The sequence below is a fragment of the Bos grunniens genome, chromosome 17 (assembly GCF_055505025.1).
Source record: "Bos grunniens cultivar Pamir isolate PY7600 chromosome 17, Bosgru_T2T1.0, whole genome shotgun sequence".
NCBI lineage: Eukaryota > Metazoa > Chordata > Mammalia > Artiodactyla > Bovidae > Bos > Bos grunniens.
The window spans coordinates 9807324-9826736 of record NC_141181.1 but is presented as its reverse complement, the minus strand read 5'-3'; the positions used below and the strand labels follow the sequence as shown (position 1 = coordinate 9826736).

Genomic DNA, 19413 nt, shown 5'->3' with positions numbered 1-19413 from the left:
GGGGGGAAAGAAAGGAGAGAAAAGGAGAAGAGACAGATGTGTCACGTCATCATTGAAAATAACACAAACCTCTTGACCAGACTTTGCCCCAGGGTCCCTCCTTCTGTACCTTGGCTGCGCATGCTCCCAGCCCATTTGCCTTCTCCATGTGCCCATGCTGTTCTCAGGGTCCAGGGCCCTCTGCAGCCTCAAAGGCTAACTGAAGCATTGCTAGGCACTTTCCAGAAGCTTCCATGTGGCTGCCCATCAGTGATAATGCCATTGTCTCCTTGAGTTGCTTCTGGCACATTTTGCCCCTAAAGACAGAGCCATTATCACCAGTTTAATCATCTGCCTATTTCTGATACACAGGTGAGCCAAAGGTGTTCTCTGCTGGAGAAGCAGACAGAGGTATGGAGGTACAGGGCACGGTGGCGTGGGGGGGCCGGGGTTCTGCTCTGGTGTCTGCACTCTTGATACCAGTCTGATGAATGCATGCGAATTAGGTCCCCTCATTCACGTGACATAGAGGACTTCCCATCTCTCTCTCCATGGCTCTGAACGTGAGCATCTAAGTAGGAAAATTCAAGTCTTAACACTGAAACACACAGGGCCACTCCCTGGTGTGGACCCAGGTCTGAGCCCCAGAGGAGTCTCAAAGGGGTGACAGTCTGGACCAACAGCACACTTTGGCTTTCCTTTTCACACAATCAAAGGCCTTAACAAGTAACCTGATGGTAATGTTTCCTAAAAATGGCCACCAGGACTATATAATCCGCCTCATGTGAGGGGATTTGGAGTCAAACTGAGTAAGGTATCAGCAACAGACTGAGACAGTCAAAGCATCTTTAACCTTGGAGGGATCACAGCGATTCGTTCCGCTCCCTCATTTTAGAGGCCAAAGGGAGGAAGCCCTTATGCTAAGAATGGAGTAGCTTCCTGAGCAGATCTAAGTCAGACACGGGCATTCAAAGGGTCAGACCCCATGTTCCCCTAATCTGGGTCTGTAGCATTTTTATTGGGGGCTTCCCAGGTGGCATAGTGGTAAAACATCCAACTGCCAACCCAGGAGAGGCAAGAGACATGGGTTCGACTCCTCGTCCAGGAAGATTCTCCTGGAGCAGGAAGATTCTCCTGGAGGAGGAAATGGCAACCCACTGCAGTATTCCTGCATGGAGGATCCCATGGACAGAGGGGCCTGCTGGGCTACAGTCCAGGGGGTCACCAAGAGTTGGACATGACCACACAAGAGCACAAGCATTGCTATCACACCACAGATTGCTGGAATTCAAGAACTTCCTGGGGTCAATTTCAAAAGAAAAGACTACAGAATGTTAATTTCTTCTATTCTAGTGTTCTTTAGAGCTTTATCCTGTTTCTAAAGGAAAGATTAAAAAAACGTAGTTCCCTCTTACATGCCGTTTTCCGGGGTTTTGTCTTGACCTCTCTGCCGTGATACTGCTGCACACAAGTGGTGGGGGGCAGTTCTTCCACCCGCCTGTCTAGTCTACTCTTTTTCTTTAGAGACACAACCTCTGTTACATTCAGAGCAGCAACTTCTAGATAAGAAATGACACATCCCAACCTTTGGTTCAGCTACAGATGGCAGAGACCTAGCTCTGGCCAATGAGCTGCTTTAAGCTGCCAGTGAGAGCTCACAAGAAAGTTCTTTAAAAGGGAGGAGATTTGACTGGCTTCCGTCTTTTGCACCTTTCCTTTCAACTTCTTCATTTCTAGGAGGACCCTGGAGGTGTGGCAGCCACTTTGTCACCGTGAGGCAACAAGCATGAGGGTGAAAGCTGGATGACCGAAAGGAGGGCTGAAAAGAAAGTCAGAAAGATCCTCAGATCTGATGACAATGTAGGGTCATCTAACCTACCCTGGGCTGCCTTTCTCTAAATCAAAGAAAAAGACCTCTGTTTGATTAAGCCACTGCGGCTCGAGTTTTCAGTTACACACAGATGAATAGATGTTACCATGAACAAGAAAAACAATCACAATTGTGTATTTTCAATTATATAGTTCAAAAAATTTTTTATGATCGAATGTAGACCAACCACTCACTGAGTGCTATCTAACTTACTGGAAATAACATGAAGAGTTCTCAATGTGTCCCACTGTTAATAATAATAATAATACAGTCATCTGAATGCATAAAGTGCTAAATATGGCTGTATCCTGATAAAAGTCAAGGTAAACTGGGTCAGTAACTTATGGTAATCTCTAAGAATTTTTTACAGGGACACAACATCCCCTATATGAACTGGGGATGCTGTTTGCTCAAAAGGATGTGTTTTTATTCTAAACAGCCAATTTCTCAATGTCTAAATTCTCAAATTTAAAGCAAGCAATGTATTATCAATGGTGCAAAGAACATCCAAGCAGCCAGTTACCCCCATCTTATCAAATACTGTGTAGCCAGAAACACAATCAGAATATGAACATACCCCTGAACATCCTGCTCCCTGCACTGCATATTTAATAAACCATTTTCCGCGTCCAGATTCCTTCTTGAGACCTCCCCAAAATTCTCAGCTGCTACCACCTCTGCATCTGCCAGACGCATTTTAATTCTTGTCTCACTTGCAAATTCTAATAAGCTGAAAGGAGAAGATGGCTTCGGAAAATAACTTATATGCTACAGTAGTTTACTTCTCAGAATATTAGGCAAGTAAATAAAAGCCCAATACATTAGGGTAAAATGATAAGGTCCTGCAAGGCTACTTCAGCCTTAGACAGTCACTTCTAAATTTTATTTATTTATTTTTATTTATTTTTTATTTTATTTTTTAACTTTACAATATTGTATTGGTTTTGCCATATATCAACATGAATCCGCCACAGGTATAAATTATACCAATTTTACTCCTCAGAAAGTGTACTTGTATCACATCATGACTTCACATAAAAACATATCAAGTGTCAGCCCCTATTTCAATGTATAAAACCATATAGAAAGTGACAAAATGCCTAGCTGTAAGTAGGAAAATATTAAACATTCATTTATCTGGAAATAAGTAATCCTATTATTTAACAATGCATATCATTTAGTCACATGTGTGCTGTGCCAAGTCACTTCAGTCATGTTTGACTCTTTGCGACCCTATGAATTGCAGCCCACTAGGCTCCTCTGTCCATGGGATTCTCCAGGCAAGAATACTGGAGTGGGTTGCCATGCCCTCCTCCAGGGATCTTGCTGACCCAGGAATGGAACTCGCATCTCTTACGTCTCCTGCAATGGCAAGCACGTTCTTTACCACTAGTGCCACCTGGGAAGCCCTTCATTTAGTTGCTGTCTTGCCTAAATATTTTAAGGGGAAGGACCAGGAGGGACAGCTGCAGTCACAGGGCTTGTAGGAAACTCAAAGGAGAAAGCGGAGTTTCTCTGACTCTCTTGAAGCCTGGCTATCCTCAGGCAGAGGACTTGGGTGGCTTATATCTCTGGCAAGCAGGTTGGAAAGGGACATATGGACTCATAGGCATTGCCTTGGCAGGCACTCTACAGTACCCTGGCTTACAGAGGAAGCTTTGCTTGGCTAAGATCATAACTAAGGTATGTTACAGGTCAATAACTTTAAAGACATATGTTATATCTCAACTGATTCAACGTTCAATGTTGAGATCTAGCTTTTATCTAATAGTTCCACTTTCATCTACCAAAGCATCACATGTGGCTCTTCCTAAGACACCAGGAAAGCCTCTCTTAGCCACACCCCCAGGTCTCTGAAGCCACCCAACTTGCAATTAAATGCACTGAGGGGCCTGGCCAGATCCTACAGAAAGAGTGGAGCCCCCAGTGAAAAAGAACTCACTGCAGAGAGAACCTGGCTCACCTATACTTGAAAAGAAATGTGGCAGGGGCTTTGCTGTGATTCTACAAGGAACAGCTACAGTGCCTCAGCTGCAGGATTCAAAAATGGGTGTTTCCACTGTAAAGGCACCATTTTCAGGACATTAATTTTGTAAATGTACCTGTATTTTAAAAATACACTTTTTCACAGTTTTAGAAATCTTCTTGCCCTTTGCATTTTTCTTTCCCCATTTATCTCTTGAGGCTTACTTTTGTAAAACATGAGGCTTTCCTCTCTTCCCAATTACAGGAAAAATCCTTCATTTAGATAGAGTGTCAGTTTAACTTTTAATAAGACAATCTATATAGATAAGAATTTTAAAATCTCGACTGCACAAAAAAGTACATTCTTTGGACTGACAGATAAATATCTTGCATCCTTTGTGCATTTTATAGTGATTACATTATATAAATATAATATGAATAATCAGGTCTTAGTTGTATATTATTTCATTTAAATATACAGAAGACATACTATTGGTTACCAACTATAACAGAACTTGAAGAACAAAAATATTTAAAGAATAAAGGGTACAGCTGAGGCTAAAAACTTATGTTCACAAACTACTTTTCATATTTTAAATGAATTAAGAAATTTAAGGCCTTCCCAGGTGGTGCGGTGGTAAAGAATCTGCTTGCCAACACAGGCTACACAGGAGATGTGGGTGCAAACCCTAGGTCGGGAAGATGCCCTGGGGGAGGGCATGGCAACCCACTCCAGTATTCTTGCCAGTAAAAACTCATGGACAGAGGAGCCTAGCAGGTTGCAGTCTATAGGGTTGCAAAGAGTTGAACACAGCTGAGAGAATGAGCACACACACAAGAAATTTAAGTGCTAAGCAATATAATCATATTAAAGTTTTTTCACCTGAACATGATATGACATCAGGAAAATGCAAATTAAAACAAAGAGATAAACTACAGAACTATCAGAAACGCAAAAATTTAGAACACTGACAACATCAAATGCTGGCAAGAAAGTGGGACGACAGGAACTCTCACTCACTGCTGATGGTAAATCAAAAGGCACCTCAAGTCTGGGAGAAGAGTTAAGCCATTTCTTACAAAACTAAACTACTCTAAGCCTATGATTCAGTAATCACAGCCTTTAGTACTGACCCAAATGAAAATTCATGCCCACAGAAAACCTTTCACAAGAACATTTATCGTATCTTTACTCATAATCGCTAAAACTTGAAAGCAATCAATACGTCCTTCAGTAGGTGAATGAATAAACAGTGGTACATCCAGGCAAAAGAATATTACCCAGCACTAAAAAGAAACGGGGTCGCAAAGAGTCGGACATGACTGAGCAACTGAACTCAACTGAAAAAGAAAGGAGCTATCAACCCATGAAAAGACGTATAGGGACCTCAGGAATGCGTATAACTAAGCGAAAGAAGCCTGTCTGAAAAGGCAACATATACGATTCCAACTATGACATTCTGGGAAAGGCAAGACAATGGAAACAGGAAAAAGATCAGTGGTTGCTGGGGGCGGGCTGATACGGGTGGAACAAAGAGGGTTTTTAGGGCAATTAAAATACTCTGTATGATACCATGATGGCCCCAACACATCATTATACATCTGTCCAGATTCACAGAGCACATAACAACAAGAGTGAACCCTAATGGAAACTACCAACTGTGGGTAATAAAGGTGTCCGTGTAGGGCTACTCGGTGGGGGACGCTGGTAACACGAAGACTACGCGTGTGAAGAGGAGCAGGATGTGTGGGAAAGCATTGCACCTTCCTTTTAACTTTTCTGTCAATCTAAAATTGCTCTTTTAAAAGGTCTTTAAAAGTTCATCTGTAATGTAATGGCTCCGTTTTAAAAATCAGTATCTTTTACATATGCCAGGTTATGAATATGTAATGCAACAGTTCACATTGTGTATACATGTTGTTCTTCTTTAGTTGCTAAGCCATATCTGACTCTTTTGGGACCCCGTTGACTGTAGCCTGCCCGCCAGGCTCCTCTAGCCATATAATGTCCCAGGCAAGAATACTGGAGTGGGTTGCCATTCCCTTCTCCAGGGGATCTTCATGACCCAGGGACCAAACCCACGTCTCCTGCATTGGCAGGTGGATCCTTTACCACTGAGCCACCTGGCAAGTCCTTGTGGATACAGGGCTGTGCTAAAGGCATGAACTCTGTACTAGAAAGGGGAAACACCAGCTGAGTGGTAACATCTGAGAAAAAGGAAAGGAAATGTGATTAGGCATCTTTCAATTATACATTCCTTTAAAAAAAAAAAAAGAAACTGCAGTAAATATGCAAAATGTTGACAAATTGGAAGGACAATTTCGTGAGTGTATTTCTAGTTTCTTCAGTATGGAAAAAAATCTTGGGATGAAATTGCAATATTCTCAGGTGAAAACACGACCCAGTGGCATCTGAGGGTAGGTGAGAAGTGCCAGGCTACAGGAAGGATTCAAAGGTTTTAGGAGAGAGGCAGGAAGGGTATTTAGAAGGATCGAAGAGCAGGGCCAGTCTCACCTGAAAAGAGGGCAGGGTAGGATTGTATTGGGAGACAGAGCACTGCAGGCCCAGTGTGTGGGAAACACAAGGCCCCATTCAAGCAGGTGCTGTTCACCTGGTGCTGTGTGACCCCAGATTTTAGAATTGTTTACATCGGCTTACTATGAAACAAGCAGGAAGATGCCTCATTTGTCACATAAAATGAAAGCTCAAACACAGAGGAAACCACTAAAATATTGTTAGAAACAACAATCTTAAACTAAGATGTTGACAGCACAAAAAACCTGTTAGCAAAGACATGCTTGCTTAGAAAAGTAAAAGACTATGCCTGCTCGTAATAGTACTTTTAAGAGTGAAGTCAGGAATTTATTTTATCTGGTACACACTGTAATTTGCTATAAAGCTTTATGAAACAGCTAAAGTAATGTTACAGCCAGAAACCAATTGTTGCTAAAATGCATTCAGTTAAAATGGAAAATATAGGCAAATAAAACACTGTAATTGTCTCTCAACCCACATTGTATATTATGTTGCTAAATTATATACTATTATATTTTCTACATTTTAATAAGCTTTCCCATAGAGGAATTGATAACATAAGGAAACCATTCTCTGCTTTTATTTCTGAAGACCTAAACAATATCCCACACGTATTTATAAACCAAACAGGGCCTGGGCCTCTCATTAGATCCCAAGGCTCACAAAATCTATCTCACAAAACCACGCCATGTAACAATACCTGAAATAGCTAACACAAATGGTTTTCCTGTCCTCCTCCTTACTTTTGATTCACAGTTGGGGAGTTACATATGTAAAGTGAGCTATAATAGTCTGTAAGGAAAAAAAAATCAAGGTTTTCTTAATTTTAGAAAAAAATCTTAATAGCGTGTTGTATAATTTATAAAATATTGTCTTTGGCCTTAATAATATTTTATTTAAATTTGTCCATCCACCAGTTAGTTGGTGTCAGTAAACATTCAGTGGGTGTAAGTAAAATGGAGACTTCTCCCCAAAGAGATGAGACTATTTCATGGCCCTGATCCCCATTTAACAGGATGCTGACCAACCACATACTAATAAGCATTATGTCCAGTACTTAAATAAAAGGTCACGCGTCTTCAAGCTATTTGAGAATTTTTTAAATAATAAATCATCATTAATAAAATGGTAGAAAACTTTTAGGGAAGTAAAAGAAATTCGCACGTCTCACAACAGTGAATAGTTTTCTAAGTGCAGAGCTGATTATAATATTAGGTGCTTGGGTTAAGCAGCGTACCAAACCTGAAATTTGAAGCAATATTCCTAAGCTCCAAAAGGATCTAGTTAGCCAAATATACTGAATGCACACAGCTCCAAAGATCTGGACAGGGCAAATTAGAATCGTTCACCAAATATTAACAGAGAAACTTCAATCAGAAGAGATGCACTTTGGTAGAAATTTTAAGGAAAACAATTTATAAGTCTTTTCAGGTCATATTATCGACTCTGATTTTCTATAAACACCTTAAAATGTGAAGCAGGAAACAAAGTTCTATGCTTACCCCCTTTGAAGGTTCAGATTGTGCCGAGTTCTAGGGAACTAATGTGTTTCTGAAATGTTTGCTATCAGCGAGATGTAAATTGTGTTTTTCCTGTTGACTCTCTCTTAGGGTATTTACAACACACTCTAACTTCCTGCTCCCCTTGTTCTTGCAGCGTATCTGGCCACTGTCCCTAGAATTTAGCCCAGCACTTGCTGATGACTCCATGGGTACGTATGACACAGAGAGGACAGGGCTGACAAAATGAGAAGGCAGCTCAAGGAAAACGAAAGCCGACCTTAAAAAGCCTGGTTCTCTTTGCAGGGAAAAGAAGATGGACCCCGCACAAGGATACCATGCAAATTCATGAAGTGTTTCATACTGTTTAAAAAATGAAAAGAAAAAAAAAATGGTTCTTTTGAAAGAATCTCAAATAAGCACTGACCACATCCAAAACACTGTAAAATTTTATTATGGTAGATGAAAAGTAATTTATGAAAATTAAATGCTATAGAAGAAGCTGCCTCAGAGACACAGAGAAGAGATAAGATAAAGTCTGCATGCCTGCTCATCCCTTTAACATAATTTAAGGCTTTACCTTCATTTCAAGGTGAGTGGTACTATCACCACAGCATCTGCTATAGGTAATCAGCATCTGTTTAATATCTGCAACTCTCTCCCATCTTGTTCTCATCTGTATCATTCTCTTGTCCCCTCTTTTTAACAGTAGGTACTTGCCGGTTATAATATTTTAAATATAGCAGTGTGTACATGTCAATCCCAAACTCCCTAATTATCCCTTCACTCCCAGGTAACCATAAGCTCATTCTCTTGGTCTGAGTTTATAAAGATATTTCTCAACAGGTAGAGATTCAGGTGCTAATATTAATAGAAAGATCACTACTGAAATTTATTGTTTATTTGAACTTCCTACAAATGGAATAGCCCTGAAGCTGCAATAAATGCTGACTTTTTTTTTAATATGGAGAAGGGAGACAAAATTAAATTTGCCAGCAATTCACAAATTAATTTCCCTATCTTATGTTCATCAGAGGAATTATGAGGAAAAATGAAATAAATGTGAAAGCACATGACATTTTTTTTTAGTAGTTCAGTTCAGTCACTCAGCCACATCTGACTCTTTGCAACCCCATGAACCGCAGCACGCCAGGCTTCCCTGTCCATCAACTCCCGGAGTTCACTCAAACTCATGCCCATCGAGTCAGTGGTGCCATCCAGCCATCTCATCCTCTGTCGTCCCCTTCTCCTCCTGCCCCCAATCCTTCCCAGCATCAGGGTCTTTTCCAATGAGTCAACTCTTCGCATGAGGTGGCCAAGTAGAGAAGTAAGTAAATGTGAAGTACGGTCATTTCTCATTGAATATGATTCAAATAGGTGGGAACCGTATCTTGACAGTGGTAATGATGGGGGGATATTCGGATCCCTAGTGAAGCTGGGTGAACACACATATATCTAGGCTCTGCTTCCCAGCACATCTAATCAGAGGGTGTTAGGTTCAGTTCAGTCGCTCAGTCGTGTCTGACTCTTTGTGACCCCATGACCCGCAGCACGCCAGGCCTCCCTGTCCATCACCAACTCCCGGAGTTCACCCAAACTCATGTCCATCGAGTCGGTGATGCCATCCAACCATCTCATCCTCTGTTGTCCCCTTCTCCTCCTGACCTCAATCTTTCCCAGCATCAGTGTCTTTTCTAATGAGTCAGCTCTTCACATCAGGTGGCCAAAGTATTGGAATTTCAGCTTCAACGCCGGTCCTTCCAATGAACACCGAGGACTGATCTTTAGGATGGACTGGTTGGATCTCTTTGCAGTCCAAGGGACTCTCAAGAGTCTTCTCCAGCACTACAGTTCAAAAACATCAATTCTGCTAGGTGGTGCCCTGGAATCTGAAGTTTTAAAAGCTGCACAGGTGGTTCTGTCGAAGCCCTGGTTGATGATGAGCTGCCACAGGTTCAGATGTCTTAACCACTGCGTGGGTCACATCAACCAGAAGGGTCAGTGGTGGGGATGGCGACAAAGTGCAAGATACCACCTACTGAGCTCCGGCTCCCTGGGAATGTCTAGATGCAAGCCTGGTAGAATCAGGGCTTCCGTTTTACTAAAGAGAAGACAGAATGCAAGATTTTGGTTGAATAATACAATGGAATTCTATTTTCTCTTCAGCAAAATGGAAGCCCTGGCAGGAATAGAGACACAGACAGAGAGAATGGACAGGTGGACTCAGGGTGGTTGAGGGGTGTGGGGACGAATTGAGAGATTAGCAGTGACATATACACTACCATGTGTGAAACAGAGAGCTAGTGGGAATGCTGTGTGGAACAGGGAGCTCGGCTCAGTGCTCTGTGATGACCTAGAGTGGTGGGATGGGGAAAGAGGTGGGAGTGAGACTCAGTAGGAAGGAGATGTATGTATACTTACAGCTGATTAGTGCACTTTGCTATACAGCAGAAACTAATACAACATTGTAAAGCAATGATACTCCAATAAAAATATTTTTAAAAAATTTTAAAAATTCAGTTGAATGGAAAAATCTCTTGAATTTTAACTGCTGATACATGCTAATGATCACACTGAGGCCCTGGCAGTCTGATCTCAGGTTCAGAAGATCTACAGTATTAAGTTTTGTTTCTCAGCTAGAGCGCTCTGAAGGGCTGTCATGGCAGTGTGTGGAGGGGAGGAGGCTGGAAAAACATGGCCACAGTACTTTGCAGCTCTTTCCATTAAGTGACAGTGGTCTATTCGCCACCCCTTGAGTCTGGCTGGCTCTGTGACTTATTTTCACCACTAGAACACAGCAAAGTGATACTGTGTGTGTTCCAGATCCGGGGCCTCAAGGAGCCTTGCAACCTTCCCCTCTCCCTGCTTTGAACGCTCCTGTTGCCAGGTAAGGACGCCTGGGACAGGAGACAGTGAATGAGAGACCCCCTGGGGAGAAGCTTGCTCAGCACCCAGCACCAAGGGCCCCCCGCCACCACCACATGGGTGTGGTCATCTGAAGCTATCCAGCCCCAGCCAGGCAAGGCATCAGATGACCACAGCCTCCTGAATGGGTCCAGCTATGATGAGAAAACCGCCCAGCCAAGCCCACCCAAAAGGCAGAATCATGAGCAAGTAGCTACTGCTTTAGCCATGCCACCTTGGGGAGGCTGAATCAGCAAAAATCAAAAACTGATACAGAAGCTGTACTGAGAACAGAGTGCTGCCATAATAAAAGGGGATAGGAAAAATGTATGATCTACACTGGAAACATGTGGAGTCAGTTTTCAGACTGGGTGGTAGACAGAAGCCGGGGAACTAATAAAGAGGTAATTAAAGGTTGGAAAAACAGTGGCCTGTTGTGGCAAAACAACCGATGACATTTTTGCCTGCGATAATGTGGAAGATAAAAACCCACCTAATGAACTGGTTGATCTGGTCAAGAAGATCTCTAGAAAGAATGCTGAAAACACAGTTTGGTTTCTGTAGTTGATAAGGCACCGGGGAAAGAAAAGAGGAGCTAAATAAGGAATTGTTCAGTTTGCAAGCAGAATGTAAGGGAAAAAGAACTCGGATTTGGTGGGCTGAAAATAAACCTCTCATCTTCAAAGTTTTCAGCGTGGTAGATAACCTCTGTGACTCTGTGTGTGTGTGTGTGCGTGTGTGTGTGTGTGCGCGCGCGCGCACATGAGTGTACACACGTGCTAGGGCAGAGTGGGCATGTAATACTTAAAAAAACACACACTTAAATGTACACATGTGTATGTAGATGTAAAGGTTTTTTTTACTATTTATTTAAAATAGTGCTTTACATTAAACAAATATGAATATACTATGCATAGATTCTAAATTGGCATCAACTTTTTAAGGTAAAATGTAAGACTGCAAATAAATTTTATTCTTGTGGCTAGTGGTTTGGGATACACCATTAAATCTTCCAAGATGGGCATTCCTCTTCCACATGAGGAGTACCAGGCGGAAAAGGGGGCAGCAATGAGATAAGCCACCCAGGCGAGTCCTCACTTCCCGTCTTAGAAACTTGGCATCCGTTTAAAGTTCCCATCAAAGTGGGGAGCACGGCAACACGGAGCCCTGGGATGATAACTTGGCCCCAAGGGTATACAAAGGATATGACTGTATTCCAACCCTCACAGATCCATTTCTCCAAAGAAAAGGACCCTGGGGTACATGTGTCTTTTTCAATTACGGCTTCCTCAGCATATATGCTCAGTAATAGGATTATTGGGTCATACAGTAGTTTTATTCCTAGTTTTTAAGGAATCTCCATACTGCTGTCTATAGAGGCTGTACCAACTTACCTTCACACCAACAATGCAAGAGGGTTCCCTTTTCTCCACACCCTCTCCAGCATTTACTGTTTGTAGATTTTTTTTTTTTTTTATGATGGCCACTCTGATTGGTGTGAGGTGATACTGCACTGTAGTTTTGATTTGCATTTCTCTAATGATGAGCAATTAAATCAATTAAAAGAAAGAAAAGGATGGAAGCAAATGGTAGAAAAGTTAAGAAAAGCAGACCTCCGTGATGAAAACTGATGACTGCAAATTCATGTGCTAAAAGCACTCATGCAGAGTGACGGACACCTACTTACAGCGTATTTATTCTCACAGCAACTGAGGGATACTCAGTTAAATTTTCCAGACTCATACCAAAAGGAAAAGGTATCTAGAATGAGTTAGACAAGATTATAGCCCCCAAACAGGAAGCAGCGAGAGCAGCCCAAGGTCATTTATTTCATGGCAGAGTACCCTAAATGTATCAGTTGGTACGAAGGACACTGTATTTAGGCATTAGTTTCATTAATTCAACTAAAAGCACTGACCGTGTGCCATGCTTAGTGTCTGTCCGTCACAAGGCTAATCTTACCCTCAGGGACCTACACACACGAACAGGTCCAGCAGACATGAGGATAAGGCATCTTACTACCCCTGCGACAGCAACTAAGCTCCCAAGGAGCTCAAAATAAACCATCGTTTGATCATTCATCAAGGAAAGGTTTTTGCTCAGTGCAATCTATTTAAGAAGACAGGAAAACGGGCAATTTATTTTAGACAGACTTCTTTTCCAAATGTCTAAAACAAAACAGTGTTGAATTTTAAGCAAACTCTCAGCTCCCTGGAACAATCCCAACGCCAAAGTTGTACTGAACATATCATATGCAATATTTCACGATACATCATATAAATATAAAGCAGCACATAAAATAAATTACATATATAAACAGAGACTAAATTTGTATGTTAGTACTTATGAGTAATATAACTTGAAATGGTTATGCTTTCCCTGGGGCAGAGTTTCTTCATTTTATCCATTAAGAGTTCAAGGCAATTTGAGAAAAATTTATATCCAGCCATTCTGTATACATTTAAATTACCCTCAACGTCGTATAACTAAGCACCTCTAACTAACAAAGGCTTGAGAAAAATAATTGAAACCTTATTTGAATTTAATTGCACAAAAAGTAAAGAGATCATTTTCCTTCCATAGTTAACTGAGTAAGTTGGTAGAAAGTTTCATTAAACTATAAAGAATAAGCACAATTTTCATACCATGAATTTGATATTTTTCAACCTAAATGATAATACAGGGACAAAAAAGTCTAAGTCCCTGGAAACAGGTTCGCATAAAATTACCTCCTTAGAAAACACTGTAGGCACTACAAGATATTTTTTAATTCATTTAGAAAGTACACAATAGCTCATCTGAGCTCATTCCATGAAATAAAACTTGTTCTTGATTAGCTGAAAACTTAATATACTCTAGTAAACTCTGAATAATTTTGAAGCAATTTTTAATCTTTTCATTAACTTTTTAAACTTTTCCTTACAACATAAATGCATTACACAAAGGAAGTGATTTTCTCCAAGCCTCATGTCGCCATATAAAGGACAACTCAACTTAGAGAAGGTGATGAATATTTTCTTCTTAGATCTTAGACATTTAAGAGTTTCTTTTTGAGAGATTCAAAGTTTTTTACATATTAAATATAAACTGTCATTTACAAATGTCCTCTGGAAGTTCCAATATAAAAATTTCCCACATGAACCCTGTTTAGGTTTACAGTTTGAACAGCTACTTCCTTATTTTATATCATGGATTATATACCATGTTACAAAGCCCTGCTTTTCACAGAACAAACCTCCTGGAAGCCACGGTAGGAAACGCCAGAGCGGACCAGCCTCCCTCCCCCCTCAGTCCTTGACGGGCTGTTCTGAGCACCGGGCTGGGCCCTGTATCCCCCACGGTCAGGGGGCTCACTCCCAACCCTGGGGAGTCATGTGCTTTCATCACCATCCCTTTCAAGGCAGGACTGTGCAGTGAAAATGTGGACAGTCCTGGAGCCAGAGTGCCCTGGGTTCTCATCCTGGCCGTGCCACCGAAGAACCACATGGCCTGGGCCTGTCAGCTGACATCAGGGCTATGGATACACAGAGCCCCAATCTCACAGAGGCTACCAAGACATACTGTCACACTGGCAGTCACATGATGTAAGCTTTGACATCATGTCATCTGAGACCAGAACCTAAAGTATAAGTATACTCCAAATCTTTACATGAGAGACTCACAGCAAATAAGGAATGGTCTGCGGAGAGACTTGGTACTTCTGATTCATTCATTCAGAAATATTTACCAAATGCTCCATATGGAACAGCCATCGATCTATAAATGGAGATAATCTCTGCTCTCATGGGGTTTATATTCTATCAGGGAGATAAGCCGGAGAAGGCAATGGCACCCCACTCCAGTACTCTTGCCTCAAAAATCCCATGGACGGAGGAGCCTGGTGGGCTGCAGTCCATGGGGTCGTGAAGAGTTGGACACAACTGAGCCACTTCACTTTCACTTTTCACTTTCATGCATTGGAGAAGGAAATAGCAACCCGCTCCAGTGTTCTTGCCTGGAGAATCCCAGGGATGGCGGAGCTTGGTGGGCTGTCATGTTTGGGGTCGCACAGAGTCGGACACGACTGAAGCGACTTAGCAGCAGCAGCAGGGAGATAAGTAGTTAAGAGATTCTCGATGATTACCAAGTATGATAAGCGAAGAAAGACATACCCACCCTGGCAGGAGGGAGGGAGGGAGATTTTGAATGTGTGTATGTGTGTGTTTGGATGAGGGTGATGAGTTCAGGGTGTGTCTGGGGAGCCCCTTTATGAAGGGGCCTGCTGAGCCACAGTCTGAAGCAGTCATAGGAGAAGACAGGGGAGAACCTTCTAGGAAGAAAAACAAATGCATGTTTAGGATGGCACAGACAAGACTCATTACCAACCAACTCCTGCTTATCTCTGCAGGGTCATACTTGCCACACTGTGCAGCTCAAACTCAATGTTTCCGTCTTCCATTCAGAACCACTTTCAGTCCCTTAAAACAGCCCACCTTCTCTTCCCCTTGGCCTTTGTGTACATGTCCTGGTATGACTTCTTTTACTGAGAAGACATATAAGGTACTTCCGTGTGATTCACAGTGAACATTCACCACACTTGTGTGAGCTTCATGACTGTTAAAATGGCACCATGACATTCCACTGAATGCCATGCCATCACTTACCATATTATTATTCACTTACATTTAAATCCGTAAGATTGCATTTTTCAAGTGTGGAAGTATCCAGAATGGGGCACAGGTGTCAGGCTCTTTCGGGTGTTTAATCTGAGACCAGGGCAGCAGTCATTGTTACATGTATAGACATAAGTTTCGTGAACAGTAGACAGGTGCAATTACCTTCTGGGCTTTGAATTCTTCACAATAAACAGCCAGACTAAATTGTGTTTCAGTAATTATTCTGAGAGTTCCAGAATAACATTTACTTCTGCTTTATTGACTATGTCAAAGCCTTTGTGTGGATCACAATAAACTGGAAAATTCTGAAAGAGATGGGAATACCAGACCACCTGACCTGCCTCTTGAGAAATCTGTGTGCAGGTCAGGAAGCAACAGTTAGAACTGGACATGGAACAACAAATTGGTTCCAAATCGGGAAAGGAGTACGTTAAGGCTGTATAATTGTCACCCTGCATAATTAACTTATATGCAGAGTACATCATGAGAAACTGGGCTGGCTGAAGCACAAGGTGGAATCAAGACTGCCGGGAGAAATATCAATAACCTCAGAAATGCAGATGACACCACCCTTATGGCAGAAAGTGAAGAAGAACTAAAGAGCCTCTTGATGAAAGTGAAAGAGCAGAGTGAAAAAGCTGGCTTAAAACTCAACATTCAGAAAACTGAGATCATGTCATCTGGTCCCATCACTTCATGGCAAACAGATGGAGAAGCAATGGAACAGTGAGAGACTATACTTTGGGACTCCAAAATCACTGCAGATGCTAACTGCAGTCATGAAATTAAAAGATGCTTACTCCTTGGAAGAAAAGCTATGACAAACCTAGACAGCATATTAAAAAGCAGAGACATTACTTTGCCAACAAAGGTCTGTCTAGTCAAAGCTATGATTTTTCCAGTAGTCATATATATGGATGTGAGAGTTGGACTGTAAATAAAACTTAGCACCCAAGAATTGATGCTTTTGAACTGTGGTGTTGGAGAAGACTCTTGAGGGTCCCTTGGACTGCCAGGAGATCCAACCAGTCCATCCTGAAGGAAATCAGTCCTGGGTGTTCTTTGGAAGGAATGATGCTAAAGCTGAAACTCTAGTACTTTGGCCACCTCATGTGAAGAGTTGACTCATTGGAAAAGACTCTGATGATGGGAAAGATTGAAGGTGGGAGGAGAAGGGGACAACAGAGGATGAGATGGTTGGATGGCATCACCGACTCAATGGACGTGAGTTTGAGTAAATCCTGGGAGTTGGTGATGGACTGGGAGGCCTGGTGTGCTGAAGTCCATGGGGTCGCAAAGAGTCGGACACAACTGAGTGACTGAATTGAACTTGAACTGAATTATTCTGAGCCAGGAATAACTTGAGATAGGAGAAAGTGGAGGAGCTAATCAAGGCGAAGCTCATAATAACAAAACGATCTGATATGGAAAACATCCTCAGTAATCTGTATTATACAGATGATTTATGAACATGAACTATCTCACCAGGGTATTATTTGCTATATTCCAATTAATAAGCTGTATTCACTAGCTTTCAGGTTTTGTGATAGACATAAATTTCACATGAAGTATCTGGGAAGAAAACACCTCAGAGACTAATACAGCAGCTCTAGACTCACTGGACGTCTAAGGGTTGTTAAACTGGCAGTTAGAAAGTTATTTCGATATTTATGCTATTTACATGTACAGACACAAAAATTCACTATGTAAGTCTGTTTTGAGGCCAGGGAGCTACATCTTCATTCCTATGTCCATAGTACCAGGCAAACAATAGGTAGTCAATAAATATTTACTTTATGAAGAAATAAATGCCTTAAGACTGAGATGTAAAAACAATGGGAAAGAAATTTATGAGGCTTTCCTGATATGGAAAAAAGTCCAAAATTTACTGTTGAATGAAAAATGGTAGTTGCAGAAAAATAAGGAACTGTTAAATGGACCAACAAATCTCCAAAAGGATATAATACCAAATAGGGGCTCTTTTGATTTTGAGGGTATTTTTTGTTGTTGTTAGTATGGAGCAATAAGGAAGTTTCTACTGTATATAATTCTGCATTATTATATATATATATATATGTATGTATGTGTGTGTGTGTGTATATATATATATATATATATATAGAGAGAGAGAGAGAGAGAGAGAGAGAGGGAGAGAGGGAGGGAGGGAGGGAGGGAGGGAGGGGGAGAGAGATTCCCTGGTGGCTGAGTGGTAAAACATCTCACTGTCAATGCAGGAGATGTAGGTTTGATCCCTGGGTTGGGAAGACCCCCTGGTGAAGAGAATGACTACTCACTCCAGTATTCTTGCCTTGGAAATCCCATAGACAGAGAAGCCTGGCTTTAGTCCACAGGACTGCAAAAGAGTCAGACATGACTTAGTGACTAAACAAACCACACCTATATATATGCTCATAAACGTATATACATATTTTTAAAATGTATTCGATAATAATGCACTTAAAATAGGTTTTTAATCATTTGAGGAATCTAAGTGAAAAGATGGGTATTACTCAGTTTAATCACAAAATTGAAATAAAAACAAAAAATAAGAGTATAATATGAAATCCTTACATTTCCTCTCTCATACTACCATAAAGCTTCAATTGCATGTTTTAATAAATAACTATTTTAGATCCAAATAAGATACTGGATGCTGAAAAGGAAATAGGAAGAGGTCTCTCTATTTCACTAGCTCTTAATTTTTTATTCATTGTTACGGTCTGCTTTCCACTTACTGGGTAATAATATCATTATTACAGGCTAAATCCCTCCTGGCTTTAGAAGGAAATCTTCCATTAGAAAGTAGTCAACTGTTGAAAGGAAGGTGATCAGGCCTAAAGGAAAAATAGAAATTTAGGGAGACGTTCTATTTTCTCATGACTTGGGAGGAAAATATCTACTTCTAGCAGATTTCAATGCCTACCCTCTCTACATAATGTTACTCAATTTTATTTCAGAATATTTTTACAAATTACTCTCTTCAGGAAACACATTTTTTTTTTCTTTTTTACCGAGCCAGGTACTGGTGGAAAAATGAGGCCATGAAAATAAGATAACCCTTGTACTAGGCTTGATCAGGTGTGTGCATGCTCAGTCGTGTCTGACTCTTTGCGACCCTGTGGCCTGCAGCCTGCCAGGCTCCTCAGTCCATGGAATTTTCCAGGCAAGGATGCTGGAGTGGGTTGCCATTTCCTTCTCCAAGGGATCTTCCTGACCCAGGGATCAAACCCACATCTCTTGAGTCTCCTGCATTAGCAGGTGTATTTTTCATCACTATGCCTCCTGGGAATCCCCTCTGAATAATACAGTGTGGAAAATAAATACCAGCAGAAGCTCAGGATTCTAAAAGTTAGAAGCATGTTTCATCCTTCCTTTGATAACTAGTTTATGTTTCCAATGAAGGTATATTTTCTGAAGTCTTTTCGGAATCGAAATATTTTTACATACTCTTTTATATACTTTCTATTTCTCATATACCAGGGGAACTGTTTACCAAGAAGACATTGGTGATAATTTGTTAAATGTATAAAGTTTCACATTCCTCAACAAACTTACATATTTATTTGTCTTCTCTTTTCGATAAGTAACATCCTCATTTCTTGGATGGACATACAAGAGTGAAAGCAGTTTTATATTTTGCTCAGGCTGCATCAGAATTTAAAATCAATATATCTGATTCCTAAAATCTGTGCCTCTGATGCTTTTGACTTGCAATTATTTTGTGAAGTATAAATTCATGTCTGATTTGTCTTCATTTTATAGCTCAGGCTTAAAAACCTGGTATGCTTGCATAAAATAATGGAAAATACAAGTTTATAAAAATTTATATAAATCAGTGAATCACAAATGATTCACTGATTATTTATCTTAGATAACATTTTTCTTTAGCATACACTTTTAAAGTTGTTAAAAATTAAAGTCTTCTGAATGAAATTTAAATATGACATATGGAACTTAAATTCACAAAAAGGAATCAGAACCCATTTATCAAATGGTGTACACTAA

At 40.9% G+C, this 19413-nt stretch overlaps 1 protein-coding gene across 43 annotated transcripts in view; it reads right to left on the bottom strand.

The window, feature by feature from the left end:
- Positions 1-19413, bottom strand: part of NR3C2 (nuclear receptor subfamily 3 group C member 2) — a 457363-nt gene that overhangs the window by 382025 nt on the left and 55925 nt on the right. The window contains exon 3 of one of the 43 annotated variants that reach the window (XR_015144126.1): positions 110-296. The exons of 39 other annotated variants lie outside the window; for them this stretch is intronic. Coding sequence is in view for 3 of the 4 variants with exons in the window: in XM_086346429.1 (XP_086202555.1) it covers positions 14873-15062 (190 nt within the window). In the remaining variant the exon portion in view is untranslated. Of the gene's footprint in view, positions 1-109; positions 297-1178; positions 1799-5267; positions 9951-10211; positions 15063-19413 lie in introns of those variants that run through there. 3 more of the 43 variants (XM_086346440.1, XM_086346436.1, XM_086346429.1) reach the window with 3 other exon arrangements.